Below are 17,399 nucleotides of genomic sequence, written 5' to 3'. Positions count from 1 at the left end.
TTAGTCCAGTCTGATTCAATTGTGACATTACGCTGCAAATGTAGTTCTACAACCATCTTCGCAACTGTCACACTAAATAAGGTTTTGATGATCTCTTAAGTTATCCAGAGAATACTCAAAAGATATATCGAATAAACAAATATAGTAAACATACACATCAAGTCTTGTTTTTATCAACAATATAAGAATTTACGATTATTGCGCATTGCTTTTTTTTGCACATCAACAACATGGCGGGAGAATTCTTATTTTAAGTTTCTTGAGATCAACATACCAAGATATTTCACACAAGACAGTCAGGTAAACATGAATTTTTCATTCATATATTATGGTTGATTGGTTGTTTTTAATGCTATGTTATTATTTCTCGGTTTAATATCGATCCTAACATGTTATAGTTGTTGTCGACTGATGTAGACAGGACTTCGGAGGTGACACGATTCCTTCGTAGATCGACCAATATCATTCCGTCATTGTACTACACTTGTTCAGGGAGTTAACATTGAATGCTTGTTAGAGTTTCCTGATTCAAATAATGCATGATATTATTCAAGTGGTTTTGTTTCGGTCTTCATTTCTGTTGATTTTTGTCGTTTACAATTCCAACCTGCTATAACTGGATGTATTCTTCGTCGTAAAATGAAGGTGGACTGTGGCACCCACATAAACTGATCAGTATTTTCTTGTCGTTCTATGTAAGCTGTCTGTTCTCATCAGTTAAGAAAAAGGTAACAAAATAATTTGTAATATTTAAAAAATATCATTTTTGTAATCCTATCGCCTTGATAAACAAACCCTTTATGATGTGTGTGTGTGTATACATATATATATATATATATATATATATGGATACACACACACACACATGTACATTGGTAATTTAAATTCATTTAATTGCTCACTATTTGTAAACTTTGACTATTCATCAAACAGAATTAGATCGTACATTCATGTAGATTTATTCCAATTAACCCCGTGTTTACCGACATAATATTTATTGATGACATTTTCATCTGCCCCCAGATCGTTAAATTCATGTATTATATAATAAGACTACTTTCCCTTATTTCATATTCCGTCGTCCGAATAACATCTACATTGTGTAGAATGCATTGTACTATAAACGTTTCTCCCTATATCAACTCATACGTACCCTCTGTTTTTGAGTTAATATCTTAATGCTGAGTGGGTGGATTCTTAGATTTTTTTCTTGACACATATTGCGACTTTGTATTTGTTGCTTTATCCATCATTCATACAATTTCTAGTTACTTATCTATTTTCGTACGTCTCCAATATTTTCCGTATTGTACAGCTGTTGTAATTTTAATTGCGTTGTAGAATAAATGATCGCTTCTTTGATCCTATGCTAAAGGATCATTATTTCACTGTATGTAATAACTGTCACCACTACTCGTGAACAGTTATACATGAATGTATATATATATATATATATATATATATATATATATATATATATATATATATATACATAGTTGTGTGTGTGTGTGTCCCTAAAAGTTTTGAAACCCTGAAGACAGTATGTTTGAAATAACAGCAGGCTGTGTAAAACAGTTTTTGTCTCTCTTTAGTTTTTTAGGATTTAAAACAAAAAAAAGAGGGTCAAATAAAAAAAAATGGACACGAGAAGCCCCTTTCCGCCCCTTCATACTTCTGTTTAGAATTGTTAGAATCACCTGCGATTAAGGTAAAATGAAACTTGCATCTTTTTTTTTTCTTCATTTTAGCAAATCCTTTCCTATATAATTACATAATTAACGTATATTCATTATTGTTTGTTTTTTTTCCCAATTTTATTTAATCGATTTGTTAAAGTTTATTAGAAATAATTAGTTTATAGACGTATGTAGGCTTTTAGATACTTTAAAACGAAAGAAAATAGAATAGAACGTCGTCGACCTGACGTTATATAAATATCGTTTGTAAATGATAAACACAAACACCTGTTGCTGTCATTTCATTCATTAACGCATATTGTTTCAATCTTTAACGTTCTCTTTGCTTCAAACAGGATACACCTAGTTTCTAGTGTTGAGTAGAACTGATGAAGAATTATGAATGAATTATGTATCGGAACTCCATGTAGATGTAAACCAAGATCACTTCGTGTACTTCAAGGAAAGTTGAGGGCTGGGCTTTCCGGGCGCAAGGGTCCTTCGAAGAAATGTATTGAAACTTAACTTCAATACAAACCAATTCGCTAGTTTTATTACTCAACCATCATTATATTGTTTTGTATTTTTTTTTAATAGTTATAATGAACTCTGATTGTCGGGTTAACTCTCTTTTCTTAGCATTCTAACACTTTCTTTGGAAACTAACTCCAACTAATGCAGTGTATGATAGTATTGTTTAATCAACGTTTATGAAGAAATGTTGATCACACGTTAAATCTAAAACATATTTGTTTTGGGTTTGGATTTTAATTTATAAACTTCGTAAAAAATATTTTACAATTAATTCGTTTTCCCTCTTCAGTTGTTGATTCGCGATTTCAATTAAAAATTCAATGAACTTCTTTTTCTAATACGAACAATTTTATTTAATTAATCTAGGATTTTTGTTTTTATTTTTAGTATATTAAAAACAAGCAAAAAAAGTTTCTAGAGATAATATTCACATTTATTTCAGAGTAGTTTCAGATTTTTAAACTATTAGCATCTTCCCTATTTTTGTATGGTATACCAAACTTCGACGGGAGTTTTCTTGGATTATCATATCCTTTGGCTGGGTTTTTATCTCTGAAACTTTATAATGCAGTTTCAAAGCTTTTATTAAATATTCCAACTAATCACAGACACGATCTTATTTACTGTTATATTATTTTGCTGCAGTAAGTACAAATCTTCACTCGTGTTATGTCTGTGCATCAGGGTTCATTTCTGTTATCCAAGCTGCACACCTAAAAAGGACCAACTCAAGATAGAAACGGCAAGCCGTTTTATTTACACCCATCTCGTGCTGTGCATGGATTTTGTGTATGTGTCTAATATATACATCATAGTATTTACTGTACAGTTGTGTCCAACTCCCATCCTGGCCTGCCTCTAATCACAACTCCCAAACCTTCCTTTCCCACAACCTGGATTTCCCACTTCTATATTTTACTTATAAAGGTTTAAGAGGAATATTGATGTCATGGATTTCACCACCTACTCATAGCCTTCAAAGGCCATGAATACTAAACCTTTCCCTGAACCTAACAAGTTAAAAGAAAAATTAGTCATGGTCTCAAAATTTGGGACTAAATTCTTTATTAAAATCCACAGGGGTTGATTGTTCTAATTTTGCTGTATTTACCAGAAATATTGTAATGCTGCTAGTTGGTTGTCTTTCAACTAGAAAGCGTTTATATATATATATATATATATATTTCATGTGTCTGGCTCATGGATATTGAGCTCCTGCCCACGAGCTAAACTTATGATGCTTAACACTTGATCAACAACACTTATAGTCACTATTCCATTGTCATAGAGGACAATTTCTAGATATTAGATTAGCTTTAAACTTAGAAAGAAAAAGAAAGAAACTCTTTTAAAAAGATTGGGCCTTAGTGGTCTTAAATGTCCTAGAGGACAACAGGGTAGTGAGTGTAAGTGTTGATCAACTGTTAAATACCTTAGTTCAGCAAGTGAGCATCAGTTTTATCCTTCTGCTTGAAAGTAATAAATTAGTGGCATCATAACTTGCAGAATTACTAATAAAAAGAACAATCTGCCCTCATGGGTTTAATAAACGGATTGGTTCCAAATTACAGTTCTATATTTAAGAGATGAGGAATTATGTACATTATTTACATTTGAAGGACATTTGTCCTCATCTTGTTTGTTGTTAACACAATGTTTTGGCTGATATACCCTCCATCCTTCGTCTTGGGGAAATTTCGAACCTGGGTTCTCATTATTCTTAAGGTATTTTTTGATGTTATTATTATTCAGGTCACTGCTTGGAATCGAACTCAGAATCTTTGGGTAAGTAGCCTGCACGCTTAACTATTACGCCATATGCCTGCGTGCAGGCTACTTACCCCAAGATTCTGAGTTCGATTCCAAGCAGTGACCTGAATAATAATAACATCAAAAAATACCTTAAGAATAATGAGAACCCAGGTTCGAAATTTCCCCAAGACACCTGATGAAGGCTGGAGGGTATATCAGCCGAAACATTGTATTAACAACAAACAGGTGGAGGACAAATATCCATCAAATGTAAATAATGGTTCCAAACTCATTATGAATTATAACTGGTACCTGAAGAAGGCTGGAGGGCACAACAAATGAAACATTGTAACAATATCAACTAAATTGAGGATTCTTGTTCTAATGTATGTGTATGTATATGCCATTATATAATGTTAAAGTGGCTTATAGTTGGAACTGTAGGAGATAGACATGAAAGTGAACTTATACATAAATAAACGATTAAAGTGCTTTTTAGTAAGAAGAAAAAAACACTTATTTTTAGGGATCTGAGGCTCTCAACAAACAAGTAAAATGTCATTTATAGTTGAAGGGAGGTAATTTGGGGGTTCTAGTGAACTGAACTTCATTATCTGGATGAGTGGTAGAAGAGCCTTTCTCGCTACATGTGCATAAGCAGTTATAATTATTGTGCTGTGATAAAAGCTTAATAAACTATTTAAGCTAATTTTGTGATGTATAAGTCAGTATCTTTATCCTAGACTCTACAAAGATAATATGTATATTGATTATTCACTACACACTTGTATTCCCATCTTTAACTATCTGTCACACTCATACTCACAAAGTTACTCACCCACCATTTCTGATTATAAGTCTCTATTCTCTCTTTCCTACTGGGGAAACCATGTATCTCCTCTTCAGCAAGACACCAGTTCCTAACCCTCTATCATACTTTAATCTCTTAAACACCTGGCATAAAGCCACTTCTCAATGCTACACTGTTGAGAGAGTTTTATTTTGCAAGTTACTCTGTGGCCTCACTAGTGTTGGTGCACAGGAAAGGTGTCCAGTATACTCTGTAAAGTGGTTGGCATTAGGAAGGGCATCCAACCATTGAAACTATTCTAAAACAGATATTGCAGCTCAGTACAGTCCTCTGGTGCCTCCATTCCTGTTGAACTATCCCACTTGTAGTAACATGAAAAAAGACATTAAGCAATGATGATTATCATCATCATTAGGATAGGAACATAAAATAGAATCAGTGATGTGAGACTACCCAATTGGGTTGTAATAACTTATAAAGATAGGTTGGTCTATTTTAAGAAATTTATTGGCTGCAAATGAAAATGTTAGCACAAATAGTTGTCAAAAAAGTTAAATAGAATATAAGAATCTGTTACTTTTAAAGTGTTTGTATGTACATATCATCATCATCTTTTTAGATCCATTTTTCTGTGCTTGCATAGATCAGATAGAATTTATTGTGGTGGATTTTGTACATCTGAATGCCTTTCTTATTGCCAGCCCCTTATCTGTAATATTCCCTACGACTAGTCATGTTTTCAAGGAAGATTAGAAATGAAAGACAACATTTACATGAAGTCTGGGCAAGTTGATAGTTATGCACATACATACATGAATGAATGACAGGCTTCTTTCTGTTTCCATCTATCAAATCCAATTGCCCAAGGTACCATGAAGTGGAGCTTGACCCATCCATATGGTTGGGAGGCAAACCTCTTAGCACACAGTCACGTCTATAGGGTATTGTACTCATGATCGCGAAATCATAGTTTCAATTCCTAGATTGGGTGGTGCATTCTGTTCTTGAGCAAAACACTTCATCTCATGTTGCTCTGTGATCACTTTAACACCTGACGCATGGTTCGGAAAACGTTGATTTGATGGAGGGAGTGAGCTAATGTACAACACATACATTTAGTCATTATAAACAAATCGTTTGTGCAGGTCATTTGGCAAAAGCTGAATGCTCATATGTCTTGTTTGATGGGAGAGTCCATCATATATATAAAGTGAAGGATGGTGTGTACTGAATGTTGTACATGTAAATCCTTATTAAAATTTTCCTCACAGAAGAAAAATCAAAAACCTAATGACAATAGTTATTGACTCAATAAGAAGAAGAGATAATTTCAAGGAATTATGAATAAATTCATGAGTGATAAAAGGACATTCTAATCTTTGGGAGATGTATGACAATTTTTAGACTTGTTTCAATCTTGATTTGGAATCATCAGCTTAACCCTTTCATTACCAACCCAGCTCTGGCTCTGAGTATAAATGTCTTGTTTTTATAAGTTTTGAATTAAAATCTTCCACCAAACCTTAGTTACAATTTATTTCACTAAATTATTTGTCATATTTAAAGTAATTGAAAGAAACACAGAGCATCTCAAAATAAATACAGTAACGAAAGGGTTAACTTTGTTTTTAACTTCAATCAGTTTTTGACAGTTTAAATTTACAATTAATAGAGTTCATTTTTGACAAAGGTTAATTTGTATTAATTAAAACTAAATAGTTTTAAGTCATTGAGGCTAGTATTATGAATTTGAATAACTAACCACATAAGGTGGAGTGTTAAATGCTGTGTGTGTGTGTGTGTTAGCAAATGAAATAAGTAAGTTGTTAGAACACTAAATATATTAATCTAACCGTAACAGTTAAACTGTAATAGTCATTATATCTTTGTGGCTTCTGAATTCCTTTGAGATTCCTTTGTGTGTGTTAATGCATGATAGTTATAAACCATCATACAAGGGGTGTCCTTCATTTCCAATCATTTTTGAAAACATTTCCAGCCAAGAGAAAATATTACCTGACTTGGAAACAGGAGTGGGTTGGCAGCAGTAGGTGCATCTTGCTGTCGAAAGTCAGTCTCAACAAAGTTCATTCAATCTGCGTGAGCATGAGAAAGTGGATGTGAAAACAATGTTGACATCTAATTCAGACTATGCTTCTACCAGCATGGATTGAATAACATGTATCTAATGGAAACTCAATTATATTGTTCTTGTAATGAACCATTTGCCCAACCTTGTTAACTGACTATCAAGTAATTTCTCAATTAACGATACTTGCACATAGTATGATGTCTACAAATTGAAAACTTTCAATGTTTATTTTTATTGCTTTCGTTGTTCTTTCTACTGCACCATTAAATTTTTAATTATAATTTCCATTTTCTTGCAATTATGTCAATTTATTCACTCCTTTAATTGGATAAATTCCAACTCATTGTATGCTAACATTGTCATTGGAACCTGAAATCTAGGGAGAAATGAAAAATAAGCACCTTAGTTTTCCTTGCTTCTACTGGAACAGTTGCTGAGTCAACTATGATCAATATATTCTCATCATGTTTTTTGCATCTTCAGGCTATATGTATTTTTCCAAGTCTGTGTGACTCAAGCCATTTATCAGTACACAGAGTGCCTTCAAATCTGATTTTAGCATGTTAGTCACAAGTTATGTATAAAACTCAACTAAACACAAGCTGTTGCTTTCTTAAGTGTTTGTGTATGTGTTATGAATTGTAGAAAAACTTTTGCACAATAAGTTTCAGGATTAATTGTTTTTGTTAAAAGTAGGATAATTCTCTGCAGTGAAGTCTAAGTTATTGTTTTGAAAGAGTTAGTCTGGAGCTCTTTCTTCTAGCAATGCTGTTCTTTATGTTGATATAAAGGTTGTATATGTTAAAATTATTTTTAATATATTCAACTGTATGAGCATCAGAAAATCACTCCTTTGAATAATGCTAGCATTGTAATTGGAACTCCAAATCGAAGGGGAAAACAAAAAATCAGCACCTCAGTTTTCCTATCTTCTACTGGAACAATAGGTGAGTCAGTTATGACCAATATATTATCATCATTCTTTTACATCTCCGGGCTATATGTAATTTTTCCAAGTCTGTGACTCAGACCATTTGCCAGGCCAAGGAGTGCCTTCAAATCTGATTTTAGCATGTTAGTCACAAATTATGATAAAACTCAACTAAAATGGACTCACCAAACACAAGCTGTTGCTTTCTTAAATATTTATGTGTATGTTATGAATTGTAGAAAACTTTTGCACAATAAGTAGCCTATTTGTATTAAAAGTAGGATAATTCTCTGCTGTGAAGTCTTCCAATTATTGTTCTAAATGAGTTAGTCTGGAGCTACTTTTTCTAGCAATTCAGTTCTTTATGTGAATATAAAGGTTGGAAATGTTAAAATTATTTTTAATATATTCAGCTGTATTAGCATCAGAAAAATTAATCCATCATCACCAATGTGAAAATATGTTTTTGTGAAGAACTGATGTGAGTCATATTTAGTCATGTTAGAAGATCAATGTAAATGGTGATTGATTTTCACCAGATATGTGAATGATTTGAATTCATGTAATAATATAAAGTCCCATCTGTGGACCTGAGAAACTTTCTAGAAAATTTACTCTCTTTAGAAAAAATTAATTACAATGGTTAATGATTGGTCTCTGGTATACAAAGTTTCAAGGCTAATTTTTATGTTTTCTCATAAGTAAATATATTCTTTTGCTGTAATAAGAGTTTCAGCTGTCTGCAAATATTAGTATAAAATGAAGATAGATTATCAACTCTAAATTTCTCCAGTTTCATCTTTTAGGATCTTCTCATGACTATATAATAATTTGATCTCAACTTTAGAAAATTCATTCCTTGGAAATCTCTGGAAAATGCATAATTTTAATGTATTTCATTAGATTAATTGATACATTGGCTCCTTTCCATCTAGCAGTAATTGCATTTCCTCTATTCTTAATGCTAGGTTGCTGCAAAAAGAAACATACCGTTTTGATAGGTAACTATGCCGTTTATTCTCTTCAGTATAGACTCCAATGGGACAGCTATTTTGAAACCCAAATTGACTAAAGACCACTTGCTTGTATTTATTGCACACCATCTCTTAAGAGCCCTCATCCTCATCAGTCTACTACCATGCATTTTTATATCTATTGAGGAAGACAATTTTTCTCTTTGCATGTCTGTAAACACTGTTTCATGATGAGGACTTGAACAAGAAAGTTTGAGTCTTGTCACTTAAATGTACCTTGTAATCAGCACACATTCTTAATCTACTATTTTTGAGCCAAACAATTGGTGATACATTCTTAACACCTTCATACAGGTATACTCATATTAGTATCTGTTGTAGTGCCAGCTATCTCTTATTCTGAACTGTCATAAGAACTTAAATGATTATCAAAAGATTTGGTAACTTTAACAATGAAAGTGGAATTAACATGTTGCATCTTAGTTGAGTGTTCATTCATTTAGCTCAGTATAAATGAATATTTTGTTACACAATCAACATTTAGATTTCCCCATGAATAGACTGTTTAAGAATTTAATTTAATATTAATGTTATAGACAGGCTTAGTAAAACTTAGTGGGCTATGCTGGCAGAATATGAAGAAATGGCTAAATTATTACAATGAAAATACTCCTTCCCATACAAGGGTGTACTGTTGAGTTCATAGGCTGACTATGAAGGAGTGATGCTATAGCTTTCTGGCTGTTTGAAGAAGATTTCAAAAATAACTTGCAGTGACTTCTCTTGAAAATGACAAAATTTGGCATTGTGGTGTTGGACATTCTTGCTGACATGGTTGCTACATTAGGGGATGATTCTCCAGCTTTATCAACATTGCAAAAGTGGGCAGCTGAATTTAGGATGGGAAAGAAGAGTTTTGAAGATGGTGTCTGAATGTCCTACAACTGTCACCTCTTAGGAAAATATTTATTTTGTCCATCACATGGTGATGGATGACAGGCAATTGACTATAAATCAAATAGCCAATGTTGTTAGCATATCCCAATAGAGATGAGAATATTCTGCACAATGTACTTGGCACGACGAAAGTTTCTGCTCAGTGGATGTCACATTTTCTGACACCTGATCAAAAGTGCATCAAGCTGATCACATCATGGAAAAATCAGACATTGTTTGAGACAGATCCTGTTGGTTTCCTGACTCATGATGAGTGTTGAGTTCAACATTTGAGCCAGAATTCATGTAGTGGAAACACTCCTCACCTGCTCCAAGAAGGCCAAGGTCATTTCGTCTGCAGGAAGGGTGATAACCTCAGTTTTTTGGGGATACAAAAGGCATTGTGTTTGTTGACTATCTTCAGAAGGACTGCACCATCAATACCAAACACCCAGGAAAACTGATGAAAGGGCTCTTGTTTCATCAGGATAATGCTCCAGTACACAAATCATTGCTTTCAATGGCAGCTATGCATCACTGTTGATCACTCTCCCTCTTCTGATTTGGCCCCATCTGACTATCACCTGTTCCCTAACATGGGAAGTAGTATCATAGTGATGATGATGTCATACCTGCTGTTAATGACTTCTTTAACCAACATGATGAAAGTTTCTTCACCAATGGGATCCAAGCACTGCAATACTGATAGAAGTGTATGGACCATGAGGAGGATTACATTGAAAAGTAAATTTCACTTGGTCATTTCTTGAGAGTATCTTGGTCAGCCTATGAACTTTTCAGGTGACTCTCATAATTTGTCATTGCCTACGTTCACACAGACATACATATTTATGGACCATAGCATGTCATTCCAGTTACGAATGTTTAACAAAGATTGAAGCATAACATTAAGTGTAAATTTCTTTTTAAAGATTATTTTTCAGGTAATATTCAGCAAATACAAATTATGTATACACTCTTATTACCTTATTGTGTTGTTTACTTAACTTGTTAGATTAAACCACTATTACACCTCATGCTATATCAGTGCTCAACGGTTAGAAATTTGTTGAGAGTAGATTTTATTTGCTGAGAAGTAGTTTAGAAATTATTATTTGTTACAGTGTTAGATGATCAGGTGAGGAGTCACGCTTATGACATTAAAGGGTCCTCAGAGATTATTGAGATTGATGAATGTTGATGCTTAGTTTGAAGCTTTGTACTTCCTCAGTGTCTGTAGTTTGATTGAGAGGAGCAGTTATAACAAAAGTATTGGGTGACATGTTTAGTGCAAAACCTGGAAAGTGAGAAATAATATGGTGAAAGGAGCAGAGATAGGTACATCAAGACTGCAGAAAACTAGCTACATCGGATGGGCAAAGGCTATTTTAGTTGCAAAAGAACTGCACATTTTTAATGGTTGTTGGCAAATATATGCCAGACAGTTAGATGGCATTTTTAGATTCCTGTCGAAGAAGTTTGTGTGTAGAAGCAACTCCTTTATTAATGTGAGAAGTACTTCAATATACTTTTGTAGAATGACAACTGAAAAAGTACTGAGGAGTAATACTAGTATTTATGATGTAGTTATGGCTGTTTGCAATGCTGATTTCAATTCCTCCTTAGCTAAATCATGCAGTGATGAGCTTTAGATAAATTGACTTCGTTTTTAATAGTGTCTCTTGATAATTTATTATTTACATATGAAATAACGCAGTGAGAAATAACTGTTGAAAAAAACTCGGATGTTTCTAGTTATAATCCTTTGAAAACGCTTTAAGTTAAATTGGTAGTTTTTTGTTTTTTACATTTAAGTGGAACGACTATAAAAACGTGCATGATACATGTTTTTTTTTTCCTCCAAACTGCGTATTTACTGTACATGGGGCTTCCAAAACAGTTGCTTGAAGTGAAACTGAACATGAATTAATACGTATATTTGAAAATCATTCTGTAAAATAATTATGACAATATGAACAAGGGACACAATTTAACTAAAAAATACTGAATTCCGGGCCTTGAATTATGCATTTATTTACTAATAGTTTTGAAATACATTTCTCTCTCTCTCTCTCTCTCTCTCTCTCTCTCTCTCTCTCTCTCTCTCTCTCTCTCTCTCTCTCTCTCGTGTGTATGTATGTATATATATATATATATATATATATATATATATATATATGGAAGATAGTTATTCGCTTCAGAAGCATGCAACCCACTTTGTGTATAATCTTGAGTTGTATGATGTTACAATGAAAGAAACAAAATAACGAAATAAAAATCTGCTTCACACCTGTTTTAATCTTAAGTCTGCGAAATAATTCTTACTAGCTCTTATATTATGATTTGTAAGAGATATAACTTTTACTTAAATAGTCTAGGGTACGTTCTATCCTGGCGTTCCAATGGCATGACTGTAAATTCACAGACTGGCTGTTTGATTTCATAGAGGGCTGAATAATATAACTTCAGACCAGCTGGCGTCAGTGCTATCATTCCACTTTTTTTTTTTACTGCTGCACCAGTCTGTTCATCCACCCAGAAGCACAGGTGTCAAGCAATGTACTTTCATCATCACCCTTTGAACCAATCATCTTGTACACTTACTTTATCAGCAGTTGTGCCAACATCAACACCTTTGAAGCCACTCAATAAGTTAGACTGATGTTGCATTAACAAGTGATGCTGGTCGAGGCTATTGCAGAGGAGCTTGCCAGCTGTTATTGTTACCTGTGGTTAACCTAACCAAGAGTAGTGGACTAATACCCACAATCTAGAGTTGCTGTACTCCAGTAATGATAACAGTAATCACAGTTATTTCTGGTAGTGGATATCACAAATAAGTTAGCAGCAACATATTAGAGACTAGCTGTGAAATTCTCAATTCACGTAAAGCTTTTATCATCAAACCAAATACCACCGTGCAGAACAGTGATCGTCTTAATCATATCTTTAACTGGCAGAGTTGCTGTTAAGTTCTCACAGTAATTTCCCTGAACTCACCAGACCATCTTTTACCAACCTCAGATTTCCTAGCCTTTTCATAACCATTTCTACCAATGACATTGAACTTTTTTAACCATTATGTATACTTCTCCACACTAAACAGAATCACTCTACACATATATGCATAAACATGTGTGTTAATATATAAACACTAGATATCTAATGAGATCTGTTTGTTCTACAATCCAGTCTTCACACATAATGCAGTGTTCATTTTCAAATTATTTGTTTACTGTTTCTGTGTGTATTTTTCATGTCAAAATCAAAGCCTCATATGTGTACTATTTTTAATGGTCACTCTAGTTTGTCTCTGCTTGACCAACTGAGAATGTAAATAAAACCATTGTTAAACATTATCATGCATTTTTTTCTAATTTGATAAGAATATATAATTCTTTTCAGCTGTTTTTTTCAGTGGCTTTCATCTTTTTCTGTCTATTACTTTCTTAATGTCTGTTGATGCCACATATCACATATTATTTTTTATGGCTGCCCTAGCTTGTCAGTAATACAGATTTATTAACCAACAGAGAATATAAATTAAACCAGTCAAATATTAGTTGCTATGAATTGAATTTATAATTCTCATTACTTTTGAAGAAAACAAAATCATTTAGTCTATCTTTGAATACTGTTTAAAGAGGAACTAATATTTACACCTGCAATTTTATAGGTAAATCTACTTGGTGGCACAAATATTAAAGCTATGTGTTGCAGTTCTTTGTTTAATACAAAATCATTTTGAAAGTATTTTTGGTATTTATAAATATTTTTGAGTTTACTTATGCAGGAGTATGGATATTGTATCGTAACGTAAGAAGAATGAGAAAGTTTTATTGCTACAGTTTTATGAATATACTATGAAACATGGGAGACAATGTTTATATCTATAGTGCTTTATTATTGAGAGAGCAGCACATGCCATCAAAGTGACACGGGAGAACAAATATGCGAAGCTCAACATAACTATCATAACTACCTGTCTGATAAGAGTACACCAGGCACATGCATCACTACCTGGTGATTTCATATCAAGGCAAATGCCACATGATTTTGAAGGTGGGGCCCACTTAGAATTTTTTTCAGGCTGAGTAGCCCATCCCACTCGAGATGCACATTCTGCCACATATTTACATATGGAATGGCAGAACTTGTAAAATGCCAAGCTAAATAATAGCTGTGTTTTGGTATGTCTTCTTGGATTCTAATTTAAAATTTGCTGTGGTCTGTTAAGCTTTTCATCCCTCAGAATTCATAATATACAAACCAGCAATACACTGGAGTTGATTCAATTGAGTATACACCTCAAGAAACTTATGTTCTCGTGTCAGTTAGAAATCATAAGCATACTGGTCGCTAATCTTTGACCTGTGTTTGCTTTCTGTTTCTTTATTGTTAATGTATCTTTGCGTAATCTGTGTATAAGATATCTGTATATTGTTTTTATTTATTTCAGTACTTTCTGATTTTTTTTTTGCTGTCCACCATGGCCAGCAATGGTTGTTGCTATTTGGATGGTTGCAGTGATGCAGCTAATGAAGAATTTAACTCTAACAGTGATGGATTAAATGTTTCTCTGTCTCCTGTTGCTTCTTCAACTAACATGTCTTCTGATGGAACAACAGTTAGTGTTACTAAGCAACTGTGTAACGGAGAAACAAGTTTGGATAAAAAGATACACGATACCGATGGTGACATGGATATGGAATATCATTTTAAGGCTATTACCAACAACTATACCAACAACATTGATAATAATACCCCAGTCTCTAGTGCTGTAATTACTCCAAGCACATCTGATACAGATACCATTACAAATAGCAGTATGAGTAGTGGCAGCAGCAGTCCTGTAAACTTCAAGTCAAATGATGACAGCAACAACAACAAGAATTCTAACAATAAAAGGAAATTGATGTTTTCTGTTGGTCAGGATGTTCTTGCCAGATGGAATGATGGTCTTTTCTATTTAGGCAATATTTTAAAGGTATAACATTTTAATTATGAATTAAATTGTAATTAATTGAAAATAAATTGTAAATTTTATTTTAAAGAATTTTGATCTATTTCTGTAAGAGATATATTTCTGACTCATCTGTAATTGGTTTCAATTTTCATTACCATCATCATCATTTGACGTCTGATTTCCATGCTAATCAAATGGTAAGATGTAATGGATTATAATTTGTCTCTACATTTCAATTTGTAAAGTATATTTATTTGATTTTTTTTTTATAGAATATTTAAGCACTTGACCTCTGCACATTGCTGTTGTTTTATTGTGATTATAGAAATGAAAGCTAATTGATATGTTTTATATTTCTTTTATTCATTCAGTCATTTACTCAAAAGTAACTTTAGCAAATTACATTCCTAATTTTAGTATAAACTGTTTTAAAAAGAAAATTTTATTTAAAATTTTAGTATGTTTTGCCTTGGAAAAAACTAAATGGAACTTTCAGTATTTTATTGATACCAAGTGAAATGTTATCCTGAATACATCCTATATTTTTGTCACTAAACTATACACATTGGGACATGTTGGCAAGTAGAATGTAAAGCATTATGCAGGGCATCCAGGATAATTACTGCTGCCTTTTGAGCCATGTTCAAGCTAAATTCTGAAAGCAAGTAGGTAAAAATTCATATATATTCAGAATATATATAAACAGTGCAAAATCATAAGTAAAATAAAGAGTTTTCAAGCTGGTTAATCTATACTTTCATTGAAGGTATTGATTTACATTTGAACTTATAGTTCTAAAGTGTAACCACTATGTTTATACAGATCAGACGTTTTAATTATTTTCAAAGAGAATTAGCTAAACATCAGTTGATGATAAATCATCATCTCCATGATGTCTACTTTTCTGTGCTTGCAGGAGTCAGATGGAATTTGTTGAATCAGATTTTCTATGGATAGTTGCCCTTCCTGTTGCCAATCCTCACGTTGTTTCCAAAAGATCTTTTATGACTATCACAATAGGCATCTTTCAGTTTCTATCTACCAAATCCACTCATTGGCTTTGGTTAGCTCAAGGTTATAGAAGATGCCCAAGTAGTGGGATTAAACCCGGTACCAAATGTCTGGGAAGTGAGCTTCTTTGCACCTAGATTTCTTTATTCCAATAAAGAGTGTTTTATTGCAGTCATCACATGTCCATTTTCCATGCTGGCATGGGTGACCAGAGATAGAGTGCTGTACCAGGTTCCGGCCTGATGTAACTTGTTTTCTACAGCTAATGCCAACCACTTTACAGAGTGTGCTGGGTGCTTTTTACATGGACTGGCATGGGTGCTTATAAAATTGTTAGAATTAAACTGTTTAAAATTTAAAAAGTATCATTTAAATTTAGTTTATTAATTGTGGAGCCAAGAATTGAATGAATTTGATTTGGCCACTAATTATAGTTATCATTAGTGTCAGGGATCACTACATGAGTGGTTTGAATTCCTTAACCCTTTAGCATTCAGATTACTCTTTTAAATATAATGCTTATTTATTCATATTGTTTTGAATTGATCATGCATTATCTTTTAGTATCAAAATTTCAATGATGTAATTATTTATTTTTTAGAATGACATTGTAGGGTAGGTGTGAGAGATCAGATCTGGCCAGTTTGAACATAAAATAAAATATTTGGGCTAATGGCTTGTTTAAATACTAAAGGGTCAATAGCATAAGGCATGAACTGACTATGAACAATATTCTTGTATTAGTCTTTAATATTTGAACAAGGATATTCCAAACACATTAGTGTACTTAAGACATTTCATCTTGCAAATCTTACTAAATCATCATCATTATTTTAATGTCCACTTTTCCATGCTTGCATGTGTTGGACAGGATTTATTAGGGTAGATTTTTTTTTCTGTGGCTGGATACCCATCCTGTTGCCAATTCTCACTTGTTTCCAAGCAACGTAATATTTCCCCATGACCAGACATACTCTCATAGATTCATTTTCCAGCTGTCACATTGTCAAGACATGAAGACACAGGCATACTAACATATATACAATGGGTTTTCAGTTTCTATCTACCAAGCTCACTCAAGCCTTTGGTCATCCCAGTGCTATAATAGAAGATACTTGCCCAAGGTGCTGTACAGTATAACTGAATCTGGAACTATATGGTTGGGAAGTAACCTTCTATCCACACAGCCATGCCTGAACCTATTGTAAACATAAATGGAATAAGATTTATGAAGTGAAAAGACAGTTGTAGAACACTGACTCTGTTCTTGTTCAATCTCTTGACAAAAATATATATATATATTGACTTTGTCTTTCATTCTTCCAACATTGATGAAATATATAAGTACCAAATGGGGTCACTCTAGTTTGCTAACTTACATAGGCACAAGGCCTGTGTAAGAAATACATAATATTACTACATGAGGAAATGGTGGCATGTCTGACTAGTATTTAGTTCCAACATGTTATTTTTTTATTTCACATCTCCCAAGTTAACTTTGCTTTCATCTTTGCATAATCAATACATAACAGGGATATGATGGTATCATTTCAGTGCACTGGCCGTGTGGTTTCAGACTTAATACCATTGCATGTCACCTTGGCAAGTGTCTTGTACCATGATCTCAGGTTGGCACAAGTCCTGTGAGTGTAATTTGGTAAGCAAAAACTATGTGGAAGTTGGTCACAGAAACTTCCTGTTCTTTGGTGATAGACT

The 17,399-nt window shown here is 33.3% G+C and overlaps 1 protein-coding gene across 7 annotated transcripts in view; it reads left to right on the top strand.

Moving 5' to 3' along the window:
- The first annotated feature begins 204 nt into the window (after positions 1-204).
- The window catches only part of LOC106882380 (metal-response element-binding transcription factor 2), a 42,304-nt gene continuing 25,109 nt past the window's right edge, over positions 205-17,399 (top strand). For 2 of the 7 annotated variants that reach the window (XM_089360256.1, XM_014933041.3), the window contains exons 1-3: positions 205-300; positions 8,765-8,797; positions 14,166-14,693. In XM_089360256.1, the coding sequence (XP_089216382.1) occupies positions 14,196-14,693 (498 nt within the window). In that variant the 5' untranslated portion in view covers positions 205-300; positions 8,765-8,797; positions 14,166-14,195. Of the gene's footprint in view, positions 301-391; positions 729-1,592; positions 1,709-8,764; positions 8,798-14,165; positions 14,694-17,399 lie in introns of those variants that run through there. The other 5 variants (XM_089360245.1, XM_089360238.1, XM_014933039.3 and 2 more) reach the window with 5 other exon arrangements.

Source organism: Octopus bimaculoides, chromosome 1 (genome assembly GCF_046866305.1).
Source record: "Octopus bimaculoides isolate indiv1 chromosome 1, ASM4686630v1, whole genome shotgun sequence".
Classification (NCBI taxonomy): domain Eukaryota; kingdom Metazoa; phylum Mollusca; class Cephalopoda; order Octopoda; family Octopodidae; genus Octopus; species Octopus bimaculoides.
The sequence above is the reverse complement of the archived record's forward strand: the minus strand, read 5'-3'. Positions and strand labels throughout refer to the sequence as shown.